The 19,239-nt window shown below is 49.1% G+C and overlaps 1 protein-coding gene across 2 annotated transcripts in view; it reads left to right on the forward strand.

Annotated features, from left to right (window-relative positions):
- lrfn5a (leucine rich repeat and fibronectin type III domain containing 5a) overlaps positions 1–19,239 on the forward strand; it is a 53,328-nt gene that overhangs the window by 28,008 nt on the left and 6,081 nt on the right. For both annotated transcript variants that reach the window (XM_057059291.1, XM_057059292.1), the window contains 6 exons: positions 9,382–9,605; positions 11,248–11,376; positions 11,471–11,651; positions 11,932–12,087; positions 12,167–12,426; positions 14,593–15,060. In XM_057059291.1, coding sequence (XP_056915271.1) covers positions 9,409–9,605; positions 11,248–11,376; positions 11,471–11,651; positions 11,932–12,087; positions 12,167–12,426; positions 14,593–15,060 — 1,391 coding nt within the window. In that variant the 5' untranslated portion in view covers positions 9,382–9,408. The remainder of the gene's footprint in view (positions 1–9,381; positions 9,606–11,247; positions 11,377–11,470; positions 11,652–11,931; positions 12,088–12,166; positions 12,427–14,592; positions 15,061–19,239) is intronic.

A 19,239-nucleotide genomic window follows, 5' to 3' on the forward strand; every position in this document is an offset into this window, starting at 1 on the left:
GCTGTGTACAACCAAATTATCATTCATGTCGCCATGAAAATGTGACACATTTCGGGTTCTTAGAGTCTATCTGACGTTACAAAAGAGCGTTTTAGTTGAACCTTGGGGGAACAGAGGCCTGGGAAGAAGAAGCGTTGGTCTGCGTGGCTGATTTGCCCTCTCCCCTAAACTCAGCGTCCATCTGTCCCATGACGTCAGTGCTGGGGGCTGTTTGGAATATCTAAACAGGAAGTGCGCTGTGGCTGCCCAGGTATGGAAATGATCAGCTGGGGCCATCAACTGGAAAATTGCTGCCTGCGTCGTCTTATTAATGCTAACGGCTTGAGTATGTGTTCTGTGTGAAAGCCAAGTCTGTCGCCGGCTGCTGAATGACAATGTCGCGCTCTGCAGTGCCAAAGCATGTCTTCCATGACCGCGCTTGCCTCCTTCAACGTCTCCTGCATTCAGCGCTGCGCCTCGGTTGCCGCATATCTGCCGACCCACCCATTCATTCAATATTTTCCCACAGTCTGTTTGCAGCAGAGTGGTGGGTGGTGAGAGCTTTATGTCCAGTTTTCTTTCTTAATTCGAGTCAATATTTCACTTTGTTGTTCCTGAAACCATCAGGCGGTCAGAGATATGAACGAAAATGGGAGTAGAGCGGCAAAAAAGTGTTGTGTGTGCTCGGGGTGGGGGGACCTCTCCCCTTGGTTTTCGAATGTAAATAGAATTAACATGTGACATGTGAGGTGTGGCAGCGCTTCCTGAATGGATGCGTTCATTCAGAGAGACACAGAGAGGAAAGAGACGGATAGAAACGGTCGGAATGTTGCCTCCTGGATGTAGCTGGAGTCCAAAAATGAGGAGAGACCCTCGCAGCTGACGAAGGAGGTGTCGCTCCCCTGTGGCGTGGATTTATAGAGCAAAATGGAAATGCTGAGTGCTGCAGCCAGAACGCACGTTCAGAGCTGCAGCCGCGTGCAGAGGAGCACAGAAACACACTCAGCTTATCTTCCAGCTGCTCCAGATAGACTGATGAGAACCCGGACACTATCTCCCTTCCGATACAGTTATCCGCCATGCACGAGGTCGGAAAGAGAATGTTACGCTGCATGTTTTTGCATTAAAAGTGGGTGCAAAACTAGTTCTTCTGCAGGCGGCTGAGTGAGGAATTGCTGCTTTTGCAAGTTGTCCAAACCCAGCGGAACTCGGTCTGAGGCGGGGGGGGGGGTGGACCAGGACGCTGGTGCTGGTGCTGGTGCTGGTGCTGGTGCAGCGGGTCGCTCCAGACGCTCACTGTTAGTCAAGCGGAGGCAGCGGAGTCAAAGCAGCTTAGCGGTAAAGCAAATGGGTTTTTGACCGAGGCTGTTGACCCGGTGAACTGCCCCCTAACCTGAGCCCTGGAAACACACACTCCCCCGTGTGTGTGTGCACCTCTGTCTCCTCTCTGTGTCACACCTGGCTCCACACTCACCACAGGATCTTTGACACCTTCCAACAGGAGCATTTATTAGGCGCTAATCACCTGCGCGGCACCTTTTCACCAGCGTGACTGACTTCTGACAGATACATTCAGTACCGTCGCTCTCCAGGTATTAAATGGTAATTAAATGGTAATTACCGTTTTTCACGAGTGTTCTCACACTCGCGTGAAGGCACAAGCTGTATTTAACGTGGTTGTGTTGGTGAACTGGTGTGCACATCTACACACGAGTAAACAAGACGACACACATGCAGCGGTGAGCTGTGTTTAGCCTAGATACTCTGGGGATTAGCCAGTGCCTATTGATAAGTCTCTGGCACCTGTAGCATGGCACATGCTAACACCGTCAAACACACACACGCATACTGGATTCTGCCATGGGGAACATGAAGAGCGGTGAAACACAGCAGCCCGGATCTATGCTCACACGCATCTCTTCCCTAGATACGTTGTGAACGGACCACGTGGCCCTGTAAGGTCCATCATTACCAACCAGTCTCTGAGTCTGGGCTCTCTTTGCTCGTGGTTATGAAGCGACGCTCATGGCAGCGCCGCAGTTCTTTAAAAACTGTTTCCCAGTTCCTAAAGATCAGATCTGACGTTTTCATACCAGTTCTGTCACGTTTCAGCGGGGCAATGGCAAGACAACCCTCCACAGCGTTGAACACGTTCATTACAGTTCTATACATAAATTCATGTTCTTTTCAGGCAGCTTTTCATTAGTATTCATGTAATTCAGCTGGCAATGACGCCCCCTCCGACTGTCCAACCAGCTTCGGTGGGTTTTGGCTGCTTCAGTGGGGCAGGTAGATGTGTGCGTGCTCAAGGGCACCTTGGCGCTACATGTGACGGAAAAAGAAGTATGAAATATTGAATTCGAATGTTGAAAGTGCTAGGCTCGCCCATTAGGTGTTGTGGTGGAGAGAGAATCCTGGAAACGGCCGCTCACCTGAGCAAAGGTGCATTATTGATTTGAAGGATGTGTCACTACGGAGAAAAAAGGAGAGGACGTAATATTTTTACTACAGAGGTTTTCATGTATGACTAAAGTGTCCCGTTTTTCCACGTCCTCGTTCTGTTGCTGTGCACTTTGTCTCCTCTTCAGAATCTGTGCATGTGCTTCTGTTTGGACCGTTGTGAATTATTCAGCCGAGCCCACACACTCACATATACGTTGTCCTCAGAGAGGTGCTGCACAGCTTTGTGTCCATCGTCTGGCCTCAGAGTCCAGGAAGGTCTCGGATCAGCAGAAACTGCTAATTCCAATAGAAATCCAAGGGGCTCGAATATAAATGGAGCAAAAGCCGGATTCGCCTGGAAGGATGAAAACCAGAAATAGGAATAAAATAAATTTGAGCAACCTTTACAAACCTCCTGTCTGAAGATCACAACAGCCGTCAGGTGGCACTGCTGCTGCTAACTTTAGGAGCACATCTGGAGCCTTGCTCCTGGGATCTTTAGGGACTCCTCCAGCCCTGCGTCTCCGCTCCAGCAGAACCCCGGCGAGCCCAAAATAGGTGGTTCAGCCGGAGGAAGCAGCCAGGAAGACGGATGTTTGATTCCGCCGCAGCTTGGAAGCGAATCAATAGTTGACATGTGAAAGGTGGGCAGTGGGACGAGCCCACGATGAGAACGCTCGCTCCGTCGGTGCGGGCGAGACTCATCTTTAATCCTTCAGCAGATGAAGCGAGATGGATTTGGTTAATATGGATACATCTGAGATTCCCGTTCCCACACACACAGAAACCAGCAGGACCAGCGCGAGCTAGCGCGCTCCGTTGTTTATCCCCTTTATAGATCGACACATTAACGAAAACAAGGTCTGGACCTGTGTGTGTGTGTGTGTGTGCGTGCGTGCGCGCTCTTATGTAAGCGTGAAGCCTCCTCTTGCCTCCAGCAGGATGATGGAGCCTGTTCTGTCATCCTCCCACCTCTCTGCCGTCCTTCTTTTCTTCCATCCATTCAAGTCAAATGTGCTCCATCGGCGTAACGAAGACGAACGCGCGCCGACCGCGCCGACACACCCGGATCGCTAATTAATTAAGGATTTCAAAGGCGCCAACGCGGCTGGAGCGTTGTTTAGTCAAAGGCAGTCAGATGCTCAGCTTCTCGCGCTGATCTGCAGGAGTGTGGGGTGGAGCCACCAGACACAGAAAAAGATGAAAACTGCAAACATAGACGCTTTGTGCTGCCTTGTCTTATTACTGTATTCCCAGATAAGCTGGATGTACTTTTCTTCAATGGGAATATTAACGGCTGGTCCTCTTCCCTGCTCGCTCCTGATACCCTGCAGATGATCCTCAGCATGTTCAGAGCTCTGCAGGACCCTGGAGCTCACAGCTAAAACCAAACGTGGGTTAGGGTCAGGGGTTAGGGGTTAGGGTTAGGATGTACCCCGAGGATGTAGCAGACTAAAGAACGAAGGGGATTTGGCATCTGGATCGTGGTGGTTCTGTTGAGCTTTGAACTTTTACGTGATCACCAACATGTCAGGATGTGTCCCGGGCTCTTGTAGGGTTCCTCCGGCCTGAATACGTAGAGGTTTTGCTAATGGCGCAGATGTTTCCAGCGACACATAAACGCGTCAGGGAACAAACTGGGTAGATTCCTTCTTTCAGTCTCTCTGCTTCTCCGTTGTGGAGCACGACTCTCCTCTCACTCTGGTAGAAAATGGCCTGACCCAATTTAGACTGTTTAAATAAAATATTCATCCCCTCCCAATTTATGATTAATAGCTTTTTCGCCCCAGAGATCCCATTATGAGCATAAATCTCTTCAGATCACTTCTGTTAGTCCTCCAAGTCATTCCTGTGATCGTCCTTCCCCATATTTCACTTTGGACACGGTGCCTATGGACTGTGTATATTGTCTCATGTCTGTAGCCCTCGGACCCGTCACCAACTTTATCAGGAGTCAGTGGTGGGAATCTGTCGGTTCTTTCAGGGCGGGGTCACGACTTAGGTCACATATCCCAGATCGGAGTTCCTGCCACTGAAATTTCCTGTTTTCTACCTCCGCCTTCACTGGTGGGTAGTTGATTTGGAACGACAGCTCACATTTGGGGGCTGCAGGTTCCTGCGGTGAAATCGGTCACAGCGTAGGGATTCAGCTCACGCGCAGCAGGGGGCCTATTTATACGGTCTAATACACGGTTCAGGACCTTCGTATGTGTTGTGGAATGTGATCAAATGCCCCTCAGAGCATTTTACGCAAGCGTTGACTTTGGAAAAGGTGCTGAGATGAAGCAAAGGAGGCGGATCTCTGGCCAAGGACCAGGTGTCAATCACATCTGCATCATGAACAGATCATTTACAGCTGCTTTTACGTCCCCTTTTCATTTATTCGGCCAACTGATCCGTGGTTCGGGACCTTTGTGGCCTTCGGAGGCCCGGCTCCTCCCTACCTGGAGCTGTGTTTAGCAAGAATCGCAGCCTTCCTGCCAACTGACCGGGAAAACACACATTCCTTTGGCTCAAATCAATCGATAGGACACAGCTTGCATATTTTATGATGTATAGGCTGTTATATATGGACTTTCAGCACAGCGATGCTCAGCAGCTCAGAGGACACTGAGTGAAGACGCTGATTCAGGCTCCGTCCTCTATCGCAGCATCATTAACGAGTATGTTCGGGGGGTAAGTGAAGGCAGCACCGTGGCCGAGAGATTGTTGTGTGAGCAGCACGTCTGCGATGAACGCGCCCCCAGCATTCGCCCCATATGTTTCCGACTGCGGCGTCCACCACATATTACACAGCAGCAGCATGAACACGGCGCCGGGGTGTCTTATTTCACTCCTCCCTTCTTCCTGTCTCACCTTTCCACTGATACTCTTCTTCCAGACACACTCATGCTCGTTGTGTGTTTTAGTCCGCAGGCTAAATCAATAGGAACACGAGGCATGTCGAGATATGCATCTAGTGAGGAGTTGTGTGTGCATTAACATGCATTTGGGCTTGTGCTTAGGTCGCTGCATGCGTGGGCGTGCATGTATGTGTGTGTGTGTGTGAGTGTGTGGGTTCTCCCATTCCACGGCCATTAGCCTGACCTTGGCACTGACCGTCTCATATAGCTGGCAGCTCCTACGCTCCTGTACGTCATTCAGCCGCCTGTATCTGCCTTTCATTGCTCTGATTTCATCCATTAAGTCCAATTTAGCCATGAAGGGGAAGCAGCGGTAGCGTTTAGCGGGGTGGGGGTTACGGGAGAACGTCTCAGCCTTCAGGCAATGAAGACACGCGTGTGGAAAATGACTCGCGAGTCAATATGAGCAAAGTGGATGGATCGGAATTGAATGTTCGCTAAACACCTCCTGAACAGCAAACTGTGAATAGAGCTGAGCGTCTGGCGAGGTGTGTAGAGGTCGGGTGATCCGCTGAAGGGGGCGCAGGGGGGTTTGGGTTTTAAAGTGCTGGTTTTTATTGATTTTTTCCCAAATTAAAAACACGAAGGGCACAACAGGCAGGTTAAGTGAGCTGTTAGCATATGGACGAGCCTCTGCCAACGTCTCAACAGGACGCCCTCCCGGTGCCAGTATCTGAGGTGTTGTTCCGTTATCTTTGGAGCCAGATCGCTGCAACTCTTATTCACAAGTCGTTTAAAGGACGATGGATTTTGTCGGGGGGAGAGAAAAGAGCCTCACAAACAGCTGTCAGGCTTCGTGGCAGCCACAACACACTGCCCCCCCCCCCCATCCCGACCCCCTGACTGATCAATATCTGGCCACAGTCGGGCTCATCACGACTCCTCTGAACTAGGGCTGTTAAAATATAACGCGTTTATGCTGATTAATCCATCATCACCTTTAATCCGATTAGGAATTTCCCAAACTCCAAGTAGAGTTCCCGTCAAGCAATAGGCAGTGGATCCGGTCCCGACAGGAAGCTCGAGATCTTCCTCGGGTCTGTTTGCTCATGTGAAATGAGACGAGATTAGTATGGATTGAAAACCACCGATGTTTATAAGGGATTCATTGTAATTAAACCACAGAAACCGTTTGTACCGGTTCGCTAGCTCGAATGATGACGTGAATCCGACAGAACAGTGAAAGCGTGAAAGACAGCAGGTTTTTGGCCCCTTCCTCCGGGTCGGCGCCACGTTCCAAGGGCTTTCAGAACTCTGGGCTTCACGCCTACATTTCTGTGAGTCATTGTTTGAACCTGTTGAGTTTGCAATAATATAAGAAACAACCAGGCTGAAGCTGGGATGTCAGCAGTTTGGAGTAGATGAGTTCCTGAAACCCCAGTTATGAGGCAATCTGCTTCCTAATATCAGGCGTTCGCTCACCGATGCGCCTGCCGCCGACGTTGATCGCCACGTCGTGATCATCAGCGCGTGGAGGCTCTTTCATCACATGGTGTGCGACTGTTTTTGGCCCGGCTCACTACAGCAGACTGTAAGTGCACTAATTGAATAAACAATAATTGGGATGTATTTAGGCAGCCGCTGACCCGTGTTGTGTTTAAAGCCATTAGCTTAAACATAAAGGATACTCCAGTGGGCAGGGAACAACACGTGGCTTTGATGCTGCATCGCTGCTTATTATCCAGCAGCGTTGAACACAACTGGAACCATCTGAATTCCACCTGCAAACCAAGAGATGCAGGATGGACGTCAGAGCCTTTCATACAGTTACAGACAGTTATGACAAGTTAGGCCAGCCATAGCATGAGAATACAACGATTTGATCTTTAAACGGCTTAAGTAGAATATGTGAGAATAATCTGATATTAGACATCGGTCAGATGCACCCTGAACATTACTGGAGCCACGTGAAGCTCTAAACGTCTGACATTAGGGCAGAGTAAACAGGAAGTCAAGTCTCTAATCACTGGTGCAGTAAACAAGAAGACTCGTTAGACCTGAGAGCTATGTACAAGCGTCCTGGTTGGTTCAGGAGTATCTGCCAAGTCGTTGACCCCCCACCCCCCCTGAAAAATCCACTTAATCACCATTTTGAGCCCGCGTGGAACTGGTTTCATCCCGGACTTTCTGAAGGTTCAGGCATCGGCTTTTTAAAAGCACACCTAAAAATACTTTTCTCCGTGGCTCCAAACATCTTAATTTCTCTCTCCTGCTCATAATCCCGCTGCTTTATTCCCCATTCTCTTTGATCTCACTGGTCTGGCACGTCACCGCCGGCGACATAAGTCACCGTCTTGTGTTTATAGAGCGGCGCTTTTCTATGAAAATCAGTTCTGCTGCATTCACCGCGTAGATGTGCGCACGTCAGAGCGCACGTGGCCCTCCTTTTACACTGGGTTCAAGCGTGTCATGAATATCTGTCTCCTGTTGCTAAATGAAATTTGTCCCCCCCTCACAGCTGAGCAGTCATTTTAATTAGCCTGCTCTCTGATCTCTCTTTCTTCCTCTCCCTTTCGGATGGTTTTTCCCTGGTTTTCCTCTGTCTCCCTCACTCATTCGCTCATTATAGTCACGTCTGCTTGTAATTAATGAGCTGATGGCTGCTTTCATGTCAGGAGGGTCACCAGGATTCTCTCCCTCTCTGGCTGGTGTAAGTGACGCATCCGGCGCCGCGTTGAGCCACGAAGACCCAAATCTGTGGCCTCTGACACTGCAGCAGAGTTGACTTTTGTGATGATAAAGAGGAAGAGAAAGAGAGTCCAGAAGACGGCTTTGATTTTTGCAGGACTTAATGTAAACATATGCAAATGCACACGCATTTCATTTCATAGGAGTCATCTGAAGGTCGTCGAGACTTAAAAGTCACATTATAATAAACAAGAGGAACAAAGCCGACCATTGTGCACATGCTTAAATTGTGTCTGTGCTGTTTATTTTGGGTAAATTCCCCATAGATGCCGTAAATCTTTAATTTGCACAGCAAAAGGTTTTTTTTAATTTATGGTTTTGAGACTTAATTTACCCGTGCAATCACATTCAGGCGGCTGCATAAATGCCATCACGGAGTGTGACGACGTGCTTTAGAGCAGAATCTGCCTGGCAGGGGGAGGAATCACCTAGCTTAAGCCTGTTTAAGTGGGCCAAAGCATGGCAGAGAGGGAAAGGTTGCAGCGGCGTGGCTCCCACCAAACCTGATTCAAGTGGTGATGAAATGAGATGGTGACGGGCCCAGCAGTCCAGCGGCACCTTCATGTCTCTTTCTGGTTTTAACTGGTGACGACAGACGCCTTCGCTTCCAAAAACGGGTCGTTTGGTGCCCTCCCCCCACCCCATGGGTGGGATCTATAGTTCCAGTCCACAGCACTGGTTTCACTGGCCCAAGTCGTAGGTCATTTAACTGCACAGCTCCATGTGGACCGAAGCAACCTGACATTTGGACTTTCATCCTCGCAGCATCTTCCGGGTTTTTTTGGCCCGTGACGCATTTTCATCCCGTATCTTTGACGGTATTTTTCCACACTTTTCTCCTTTGATTTCCTAAAGTTTTGAGAAAACCTTAACTGTTCTGCCACCCTCAGCCGGCCTGTGCTGCCTGCTCATAAATGTGTGTGTGTGTGTGTGTGTGTGTGTGTGTGTGTGTGTGTGTGTGTGAGAGAGAGTATGTGTTTACATTTTAATCCCTTTAATCCTGATTCTCCCATGTCCTTCAAAACCCCAATCAAGGTTGTAATTAATGAGCAGTTTCTCTCTTCTCACATCACCCTGCCCGCTCACCCTCTTTCTCTAAACCTTCTCTAATTATCTACAAGCACTGCTGCTTACTAATGATGGCTGGATACTTGCGCGTGCGCGTGCGCGCCTGCCTAATCACATGCACACGTAGCATAACTCTGCTGTCCTAGAAGAATTCTCCGGTTTAAAAGTTGGTGACTGAGCTCATCGCCTTTGGTGTCTAGGCCTGCTGAGGATTGGAGCTACCTGGAAGGACCTTTCTTTTTTTGGATTAATCACTTAATCACTTGTAGTTTTGTCTTTCTTCCTCTGTCCAATTTTCCAGGTGTTGTGTCCAGGTTGGGTGGCAACCATGGAGAGGCTGTTGCTGTGCGTGATGCTGGCGGTTGCCATGGCGGTGCGTGCACAGATCTGCCCAAAGCGCTGCGTGTGCCAGATCCTTTCCCCCAACCTGGCAACCCTCTGTGCCAAGAAGGGTCTGCTTTTTGTACCGCCCAACATTGACAGGCACACAGTGGAGCTACGGCTGGCTGACAACTTTGTCACGAGGTAACGTCACGCCCGTGCTGCTGCTGCATGACTTTGCTTGGCACCTCCACAATCACCCGCTACACCCTTCAGCAGGGGCGTCCACATCCAGTCCCTGATGGCTGGAGACAAGCCGGGTTTTTTGTCCTACCGGACAGAAAGTGCTTCTGTTTTTCCTGGTAGGACAGAAAACCCGGCTCCGCTACAGCCCTCCAGGACTGGATGTGGACGCCCCTGCCCTGAATAGTGGCCTCAATGTATCCCATGATGCACTGGGAAAAGTAGTGGGTAACCGACGCTCTCTAACCAAGCATTATACCCCATCATCCACCCTTTGTGGTGGCAAGAAGCTAAATGTGGCGCTCATCATTAATAAATAATTAAGTGAAATGATAATAGTGCATTAACAAGCAACCACTGAGTGTTTTAATTAATCAAATAAATAAATGAATAAAATTTATTTGCCCGCGCTGACGTCCATCTGGTCCGTATTTATTATTAACGCTCCGACGCCGTTTAAATGGTGGGAAAGTGGAGTTTCTTGTGATCGAGCCCCCTAAATAGTGAATAGGACACGAGTGTGTGGTTTCAGACACGGCCTCTGTCCATGTGCTGACACCACTGTAATGTTAACTTAATTATTAATTAAAATGAAGCAGCCATTGTGGGATACACGGGGTCCACTATAGGGTATGAGGGTGATTTCAGAGGCAGCGTGAATCTCGCTGAATTGTTGCGAACAAAATTAAATTTCACTTGCTTGGGCCTCATATGTAACTAAGGACGCTATTAAAACTTAATATTTAACAACTTGTAGGGACCATCAAGCTTCCTCGGAGAAGAGACGAGTCGTTTGTTTCCACTTGCTCTTTTGTCATGTCTCTTATTCAGCTTTATTGCTTCTACATCTATTAAGGCTGCAGGCGTAGGATAATATGATGTTAATAGGAAAGAATCAATAAGGATAATGCCCTAATTTGCACTTTTATTCCCTCTGTCTGGTGTTATATACCTCTTATGCTCTGCTGTATTCACACATTGGGGGCGTTGAGTTAGGACTGAGGAGCCGACAGGATATCAGCCTGAAGCAAAAAATGCACATTTCGTTCACACACAGCTGATGACATGCACTGTTATTACAGCGCATGTGTTAAAAAGTCTCTTCAAACGGAACGTGTCAGAATTTTCATTAATATTTAACCAAACTCTCGTTAGTACGGGCCTCTCGTGCACTTACACACACAGACGCTTCAACAAGATCCATCTGATTCACCTGGATGCTTGGAGGAGATCTGTAATCAATACATCCTTAAGGTGAAGCAAAGAGAAACAAAGATGGCTGTGAAATATCCCCCAGTCTGTTCCAGAGCCATCGTGTTGAGTAACCACCACTAAACATTATGATGTCACAGATGATGCCTTGCTCAAGGCCCACTCGGAGTCGCCGAAGCAGCTCAAGGCTCTGCTGACGGCGCTGCTGGAAAGACTTGTTTGTTCTCCCAACAAAGCAGAGTGCGATGTGTGAATTCATTTCTGTTCAACATCCATCAAAAAGGCCCGTTTGCTGACATGAATACGCCGGGCGCCGAGGCTGCTGCTGTTTAGGGGCCGCCACTGTCACGGGTGATCGAGTGTCCATCTCTTTTGTAAACACTCTCCTCAGTGTGAAGAGGAAAGACTTTGCAAACATGACTCGGCTGGTGGACCTGACGTTATCCCGAAACACCATCTCTTTCATCACCCCGTACGCCTTCGCCGATCTGGAAAACCTCAGAGCTCTGCACCTCAACAGGTATCACCTCGTACCCCCCGGACCCGCTGCACGCCGGGTTTATTACCAGGGGGCAGCTCGATCACTCTTCTCTCTGCCTCTGACTGGTCTGCAGCAATCGCCTGACGAGGATAGGCAACGACACCTTCATCGGCATGTCGAAGCTCCACCACCTCATTCTGAACAACAACCAGCTGATGATGATCCACCAGGGAGCCTTCAACGACCTGCTGGCGCTGGAGGAGCTGGACCTCAGCTACAACAACCTGGACTCCATTCCATGGGAGGCCATCCAGGTCAGAACGCGTTCACCCCTTTCTGAGTCTTTTATCTGGGAGCATTTGATTAAACAGCTCTTGAGAACAACTCACTTCTTTTTACCGTTCATTAACCACACACAGCTTTAAGCTGAGGGGAATTTCAATTCCAGGCATTTTCATTTAACCACAGCAGGGTAGAGCTCAGAAATGTTGGTAAAACACAGTGGGAGCAGACGTACGACAGCACGATGCTGCTCGGAGAGGCTGCATTAAATGATTTATCCTGCACTTTTCCGTTTGCCGGTCTTTCCTGCAGAAAATGACCAGCCTCCATACGCTCAGCTTAGACCACAACATGCTGGACTTCATCCCAGAGGGGACCTTCTCCCTGCTGCAGAAGCTTAACCGCCTCGACGTCACATCTAATAAACTCCAAAAGCTGCCGCCGGACCCACTTTTCCAGCGAGCCCAGGTATCAGGAGACCACAAGAAGCCCGACACACACACCAAATCCAGCCGAACTTCACCCAACCTTCCCTTTGCACCGCCAGGTCTTGGCCACGTCGGGTGTCCTCACGCCCTTCACCTTTGCGTTGTCCTTCGGGGGGAACCCGCTCCACTGTAACTGTGAGCTGTTGTGGCTGCGGCGGCTGAACAGGGACGACGACCTGGAGACCTGCGCCTCGCCCCAACACCTCTCAGGACGGTACTTCTGGTCCATCCCCGAGGAGGAGTTTCTCTGCGAGCCTCCGCTGATCACCAGGTTCTCCCATGAGATGAGGGTGCTAGAAGGACAGAGGGTCACACTCAGGTATGTGCTATGATGTAGGTGGAATTAATTATTCAATCAGGCCAATTTTAAAATAGACCACGTCCAATGTCCCCCTGCTCTTTGAAAGACAAAACAGGGACATCAGAGTAGATTTTTGAGGAGGACAAAAGTAAATCGAGACAACAACAGAGCTGATGATTGCTTCATTTGCATTTATATTGGTCGCACGCTCCCAATCATGAGAGATGTTATGTTGTCAAATATGGAATTATGGCGAAATTTGGACACAGGCGGGCAAGCGAAGCAACGAGACGCCGTCCCTTGGTTGAGTCTCGACCTCAGCTCCGTACAGGAGGTAACGCTGGCGGTTTATCGGAAGGTCATCACACGGAGAATTTCTCATTTTTGCAGAATTCATTTTAATAAATTAGACTGAAAGAAATCCTACAAATCCTTGTTCCATTGTTAGTGTTGCGTTAGTTACGACATCGTTATGACAGCGTTTCTATTTGTAGGTGTAAAATTGCATTGTGTTGTTTGCATTGGGCCCTTTGCACCTGCAGTAAAGTTCATGATTTGGAGCCCATTTTACATGAGTGTGTTTGGGAAAACTGTTCGATCCATTTAAAATTACTGCTCATGTTGCTGCGGCATCGTTACAGAGAACGAAGGGCTGCACAGTGACTGTGTGACAACTCCTCCATTATGTTTTAAGTGATTAGAAAAACACCAATTCTCACTCTTCAACTTTATTGATATGACAGAAGATGATCTCCAGCTAAATAACCCAGTTATCCAACAGCTATCAGACTGGTAAATAGCTCCACTATTCTCTGGCCCTGACACACACACACACACACACACATGCTCCAACATGGCCATTAGTTCCTGGCTAGAATGAAGGAGACATGGAGGACAAGAGCTCACGCTTATATACATCGAGCCTTCTCTTGCAGCCTTTAAAGGCCGTGTAAGTCTAATGGCTGTGACACAGGTGGTGCTTAGAAAGGCCGTATTTACGTGTGAATACAGTTCCGTGTAAGCTGCAGCGACATGAATGCACGCAGCAGCTAGCATCACCACACACAGCTAAAGGGGCGGATGCAGAGCAGCAAAGCGCCTCAACGCTGATCTTCTCCAGGCAGAGTGGGATTCACTCGGTCTGTGTGGCGGCGCCTGTCGCCGGGCGCCCTCGTCATGTTGCCATCCATCCCTCCGCCATTATTGGGTTTAAATCATTTGCATTACTGACCTGTTTCTTATCACTTCTCCACCCTCTGATAAAGGTCCCACCAGTAACACACGCGACCCGACACACAACCTCCTGTTATTGCTTAATTAACATAAACTCCTGATCTTCGTTGAGTCCTCTATCATGTCTGACATTAATATTTCCCTCATTAATGATGCATCACCTCATCCAGCTGCCTCCCGTCTGCTCTATAATCTTTTCATTTCTGCAGAGATTGTTTTGGTCAAAGTTTTTTCTTCCCCACGAGCGAAATAATCCAGTCAATTAAACTAAGACTAAGCAGATCACATCCATTAGGTTTTATCAGCCAACTAATAAAAGACAGGGGTCAAGCGTCGGCTGTAAGGTTACATTTGTCCCCTTATTTCCCAGCACGAACAACAATTGTCGCCTGTAGCGGCGAATTAACGCAGGCTCCTCCCATTCTGAGCCTGCCTTCGCCCGCATTCCCAAGACTCTCAGTCAGAAAAGTTACTGACGGGGTATCGATAATTGTCCACATTTGCATCACATCTGGATCCAGTTATTCATCCTAGCCCGTCAGAGACCACGTCGCTGTCCTTTATAGAGACTAACGGTGCTCAGGAAATGCTCTCGGCCATGTTTGCTCGCACTTTTATGGGTTTTATCTTTGTTACAGTAGGACGCGCCCAGCGAAAGCACGTTCAGGAACGATTAACGGGCCCAAATAAAACCCACGCGGGCTGCTCGGCTGCCTGATTGTGCCTCGTTTCATTTGCATTTATGTTCAGCTGGTGTCGTTTAGAACGGTTGGGTTGGGCCCGCTGCGTCGTGTTCGGAACCCTCAGAAAAAGTTTAATGACTGAAGCCCAACATCGATCAGCAAAACACGGACGTTACAATCGGAATCGTTCCCTTGTCTATTTAAACGGACTGCTTTAGATTTTCTTCTGTAATACTCCCATGACTGTTTTTCCTCCGTCCCGCTCCAGGTGTAAGGCCAGAGGTGACCCAGAACCGGTCATCCACTGGATCTCCCCTGAGGGCAAACTGGTATCGAACTCATCCAGAACTTTGGTGTACACTAACGGAACTCTGGACATCCTCATCAGTACTGTGAAAGACACGGGCTCCTTCACCTGCATCTCCTCCAACCCTGCCGGTGAAGCCCACCAGACTGTAGATCTGGTGATAATCAAACTCCCCCACATCTCAAACAACACCAACAACATCCAGGAACCCGACCCGGGTTCGTCTGACATTTCCACGTCAACCCGGGGCGGAGCCAACGGGAGCAACGTGACGGCTGACGTGAAGGGCGGAGGGGATAAGAGGGTGGTGACGGCCGAGGCCACCTCATCCACAGCACTCATCAAGTTCAACTTTCAGAGGAATATTCCCGGCATCAGGATGTTCCAGATTCAATACAATGGGAGCCAGGACGACTCCCTGGTCTACAGGTAGGACTTTGCCCCCGTTGGAATCTTTTCTGCTTTTGCTTTGATTGGATAAAGATAATCAGGAAACATTACGCACACGTTGCCAAAGCCAGACTCAAACCTGGGAGAACATCTTAAGAGCACTTCCAAGGTACCATTGAGCAAGGTAGCAACCCAACAAACGCTCACAAAGGGTCCTGTGATGAACTGGTGACCCGTGTAGGGGTGTACCCTCCCTGTGACAGGGAGTACTGGGAGCACATGGAGGTCCAGTGTAGAGTGGTGAGTTCTGTCATCCAAAGGTCATTGTTGGGCTCCAGGGTTCTGGGTTGGGTTTGGTGTTTCCTGCGTGGAGGAGTCGGCGATCTCCATCAGACCACCCATTTCAGGGCGGAGCACCTGCCTGCCAGCGCCGCACTGTTTAGGTGTCTTATTTTGGTGTCTTCCCTGCTCCTTTGAGGTCTTCACGCCGTCCTAGTGAATGTGTAGAACCCAACTCCCGTGTTGGCTCCGCTCTGGAGCTCTCGGTGCACCCCGGAAGACCTGAATGTAGCATTACGTGAGGACCAACTGAAATATGTATGATTCCTGTAATGAGCCGCTGGCCGGTGGAGACCTTAAACGGTGATAGGAGATGCATCCTGATCTACGATTAAACCCAGCAAATCAATAAGCCGGCCGGTACCGTTGACTCGCCAGGGTGGCCTTGACAGGGAAACATCGTTCCAGCCCTCCTTGACGTTCTCCGTTGGTGCCGGATTACAAAGATTAAATCCAACTCGCAGGGAACGATTGTTATTTGAGCTAAATATTTCCCCCAGTGAAATGAAGAGTGGAGGAATTAAACATGTGGCGCTTTTGATGGGAATTCTGAAGGTATCATCTGCCTCCCGTATCACCGCTAATCCCCGCGCTCGCTTTATCGGTACAAATCATGAGCAGTTCAGACTGGCCGTCTGATCTGTGGCGCGCGCAGCGTCGGGGGGTATTACATATGTCTCTGAAGCCTAATTTCATTCTACTATCGGCTCAGAACTCATGAACCTTGAGCCTGATTCTGCTGCGACGTTAGATAAACAACGGTCACTCGGGGTGGAAAAGCTGCTCTGATCTTTTTTGCATATTAATCCTAATCTGCATATAATTCCCATGCCTAACCCCATTCGGAGAAGGCATCATCCCTAGATGAGGCCTGCAGGATTTGAAGCCGCCTGTCTCCTAAGCGCTGCAGCTCTTCCTCTTGACCTCGCTCTTTGTCTGCCCCCCTCTCTTAAACCCGTTAAGTTGGCCGGCGCGACGGCGCCGCCAACCAAGCGGCGTCCCGCGGAGGAGAAGGAGTGATCAGACGGACACTAGCGGCGCCGCTCCCTCCTTCATCCTCCCTCTCTGGCTCCTCTTCTGTCCTCTCGCCCCCAACGCGAACCTCTGATGCTGTTATTTCGTCTTTGGCCAGCGGATTGATTCCCATTCCGCACTTCTGCCGGCATAAAGAAGAAACGCCATCGATTCTGCTTTTCTTTTTTCATCAGCCGAACACAGAGGAGGGAGGAGAGCGGGAGAGTGGACAAAAGACGGCCGGAGTGACAGGATGAGTGCGAGGCGTGAGGGAGTGAGTAGGAGAGGGGGCGAGTGACAGACGGGGGCAGCCTGGTGCTGTGGTCACAAGCAGGGCGCTGACTTTTCCTGCCTCAATGAGGCCTTATTGATCGGCCGCTCATTGACATTTCAGCTCTTTCCTCCCCATAAAGCTCCCGGGTGCACGAAGCCGCATGCAGACTGCGAATTCAGAGCTTTTACTGGTACATCCACCCCGCCATGTTAACCTTCTGGGTCTGCAGCGCGTCAGGTAATGGTTGTACTGATCGATCCGGTATGGATCCCTGCATGGAAAGCCCCGCCTTCCTCTCCCGCCACACGGAGGTCAGGGTCGGCTGCCGAGCTTGTCTCCTGGAGCTGACGGGAACTCGGTGTCCTGTGTTTTCACGTCGTGTTTCCAGCTACAGCTCAGAAGGAAATTGAGCCACTGGCGCCGCCTATAGCTCCTGGACAGGGTCGGGTCAAAGGAAGAATGATGCTGGTGACCTTTTTCCACCTGACCTGTCAGAGCACATGCAGTCTTTGGCTTTTACACCTCAATGGTTTTATTGACCAACCCGCAGCCGTGGCAACGGGGGCCGTAAAACTGGCCATAAAGCAGCCCCAAGGTAGACGCTGCTCCTCTTCAGACATGGGCCCAATCAAGGCTCTTTACCCAGGGTTGATGAACCCAACACATCGTTCTCTGGACGTAGGGATGAAACAGTGGTGGCACCAAACCACGACGATGTCACAGACTTTGCTGTGAATCTCCAGTGGTTCCAATTGTGGTTCCAAACAGAAGCTCCACTCGACTCTCACCAGGCAGCAGGTGAACGTCCAGACATTCTTACTATTGTCACGTATGTAAACTATAAGCAAGAAAGGATTTAGAATCCTTGACGTTGGGTGTTTCCAGGCGTGTTTTTGGGGCAAAAGCTTCAGAATGTTGTGAAGGAGCGCACACACCTTTATCCTTTCATCCCGCTCCTCCCGTCCTCACTCCGCTCTTCTTTCAGCTGTTGTTTTCCACTTGAGTGGATCCATCCAGCTGCAGGGGCCGGTTGCCATTTACCAAAAAAAGCAACTACACGTCAAGCAAATTGTGTGGCAAGCAAACGCACAACACGGAGGGGAAGCAGCCTTTAACAAAGCTGTGTTCTCCACCTCCCCCACACTCTTAGACTCGTACGTAGTAACTCGTAGTAACAGGAAGTTTAGGAGTTCATCCTGTAGCAGAGCTAAATAAACAGGTGGTGCATCAAACGGCACCAATGATGAAAAGGACCTGGAACATTAAGGGCAGAAAAATGGAAAAATCTAAATAAACTGATTGAAAACAGGAGTTTTTGAAAGCAAGAGAAGAATGCTGATGGGGGGGTGGATCAGGATCAGCCGCAGCAATAAAGAGAAACGAAGGTAACTCAGCCAAAGACCCTCTTTTCTCCTGGTGTCATTCCTAAAGAGGACATTCTACATTCCACCAGCAAAAGGAATTTAAAAACCATTCAATTCATTTTTACTATTCTAATTCATTTCACCAGAACAATTTTCTATTTTTACTCTGTAACATTCATGAAACCAGAACTCTTTAATCGGGGGGCTACATCCCATAATCTGAACTGATCAGGGAGACAAACAAGCCCGATGTTTGATTTTCCATGTGCTAAAGACGGGGAATAACAAGGTTACAGTTATTACCAAGAGTGTTTCGAGGCTCCATGGTCATTAAATGAGATGTGTTTATGTTCTGGGAATTCTAGTGTTGCCATTCACCTTTATTAAAATATTAAATGCTGCTAGTATGGTAGACTCATTGCCAAACCTCTAGTTTAGTTGGTAATAAATACCCTTACAGGGACGTTGGACCGGTTCTAATGAATAAAAATAGCCTGGGAGGTGTTAGCCAAGCCCGCTATGCCCCGGTTCAAATATCCTGTTCCGTCCCTGACTACACGCCACGAGGGCACTTGTTAACCATTAGCTGTAGCATCGGGGGGGCACGATGCATGGGGAAACAGAGATAAGAAGCTAACTTCTGCAATGTTTGCTGTCTGCCGGAGAGACTGGGGCCTATTAGCATGGCACTGTGCCATCTGCTGTGTAAGCCACATTAGCGTTGGGGTCAACAGTAATGGTGCACAGGTTGAACTGCCATTAATCCTCTTCTGTTCCTGTTTGAACACCGGTCCGTCTCCACCGCGCCAGCGTTCTGCGTGTTACATAAATATATGGTTGCATTTTCCCAGCGTGGTAACATGGGAGGCTTCAGCCGCGAGTGCTGATTTGATCTGTTTTCAGAAGAATTTACACAAGCTCTGCTGCTTCTGCAGCCTGCAGGAAACTGATATTTGCACGTGTGTGACTGCTGTTTATCCAGTCAGACCGTTTAAGCGCTGAAACAGCTTTGTTACCAAGGCTCCTCATTCCAGTCAAATTAATCTCTGAGGTAATTAGTTTGTTTTATGAAACTGTTGCAGTTACCACTTCCTCCCGTCCTTCTGCTGCTTCTTTTCATACCAAGGAAACATCATTTGTCCGTGTAAACTACAAATCTGCTTCAAATCCTATTGATCCTGTTACGGCTAAGTTTGTAAGTGTACCTAAATGAGTGTGTGAATCGCT

This window comes from Takifugu flavidus, chromosome 16 (genome assembly GCF_003711565.1).
Source record: "Takifugu flavidus isolate HTHZ2018 chromosome 16, ASM371156v2, whole genome shotgun sequence".
NCBI classification, from domain to species: Eukaryota; Metazoa; Chordata; class Actinopteri; order Tetraodontiformes; family Tetraodontidae; genus Takifugu; species Takifugu flavidus.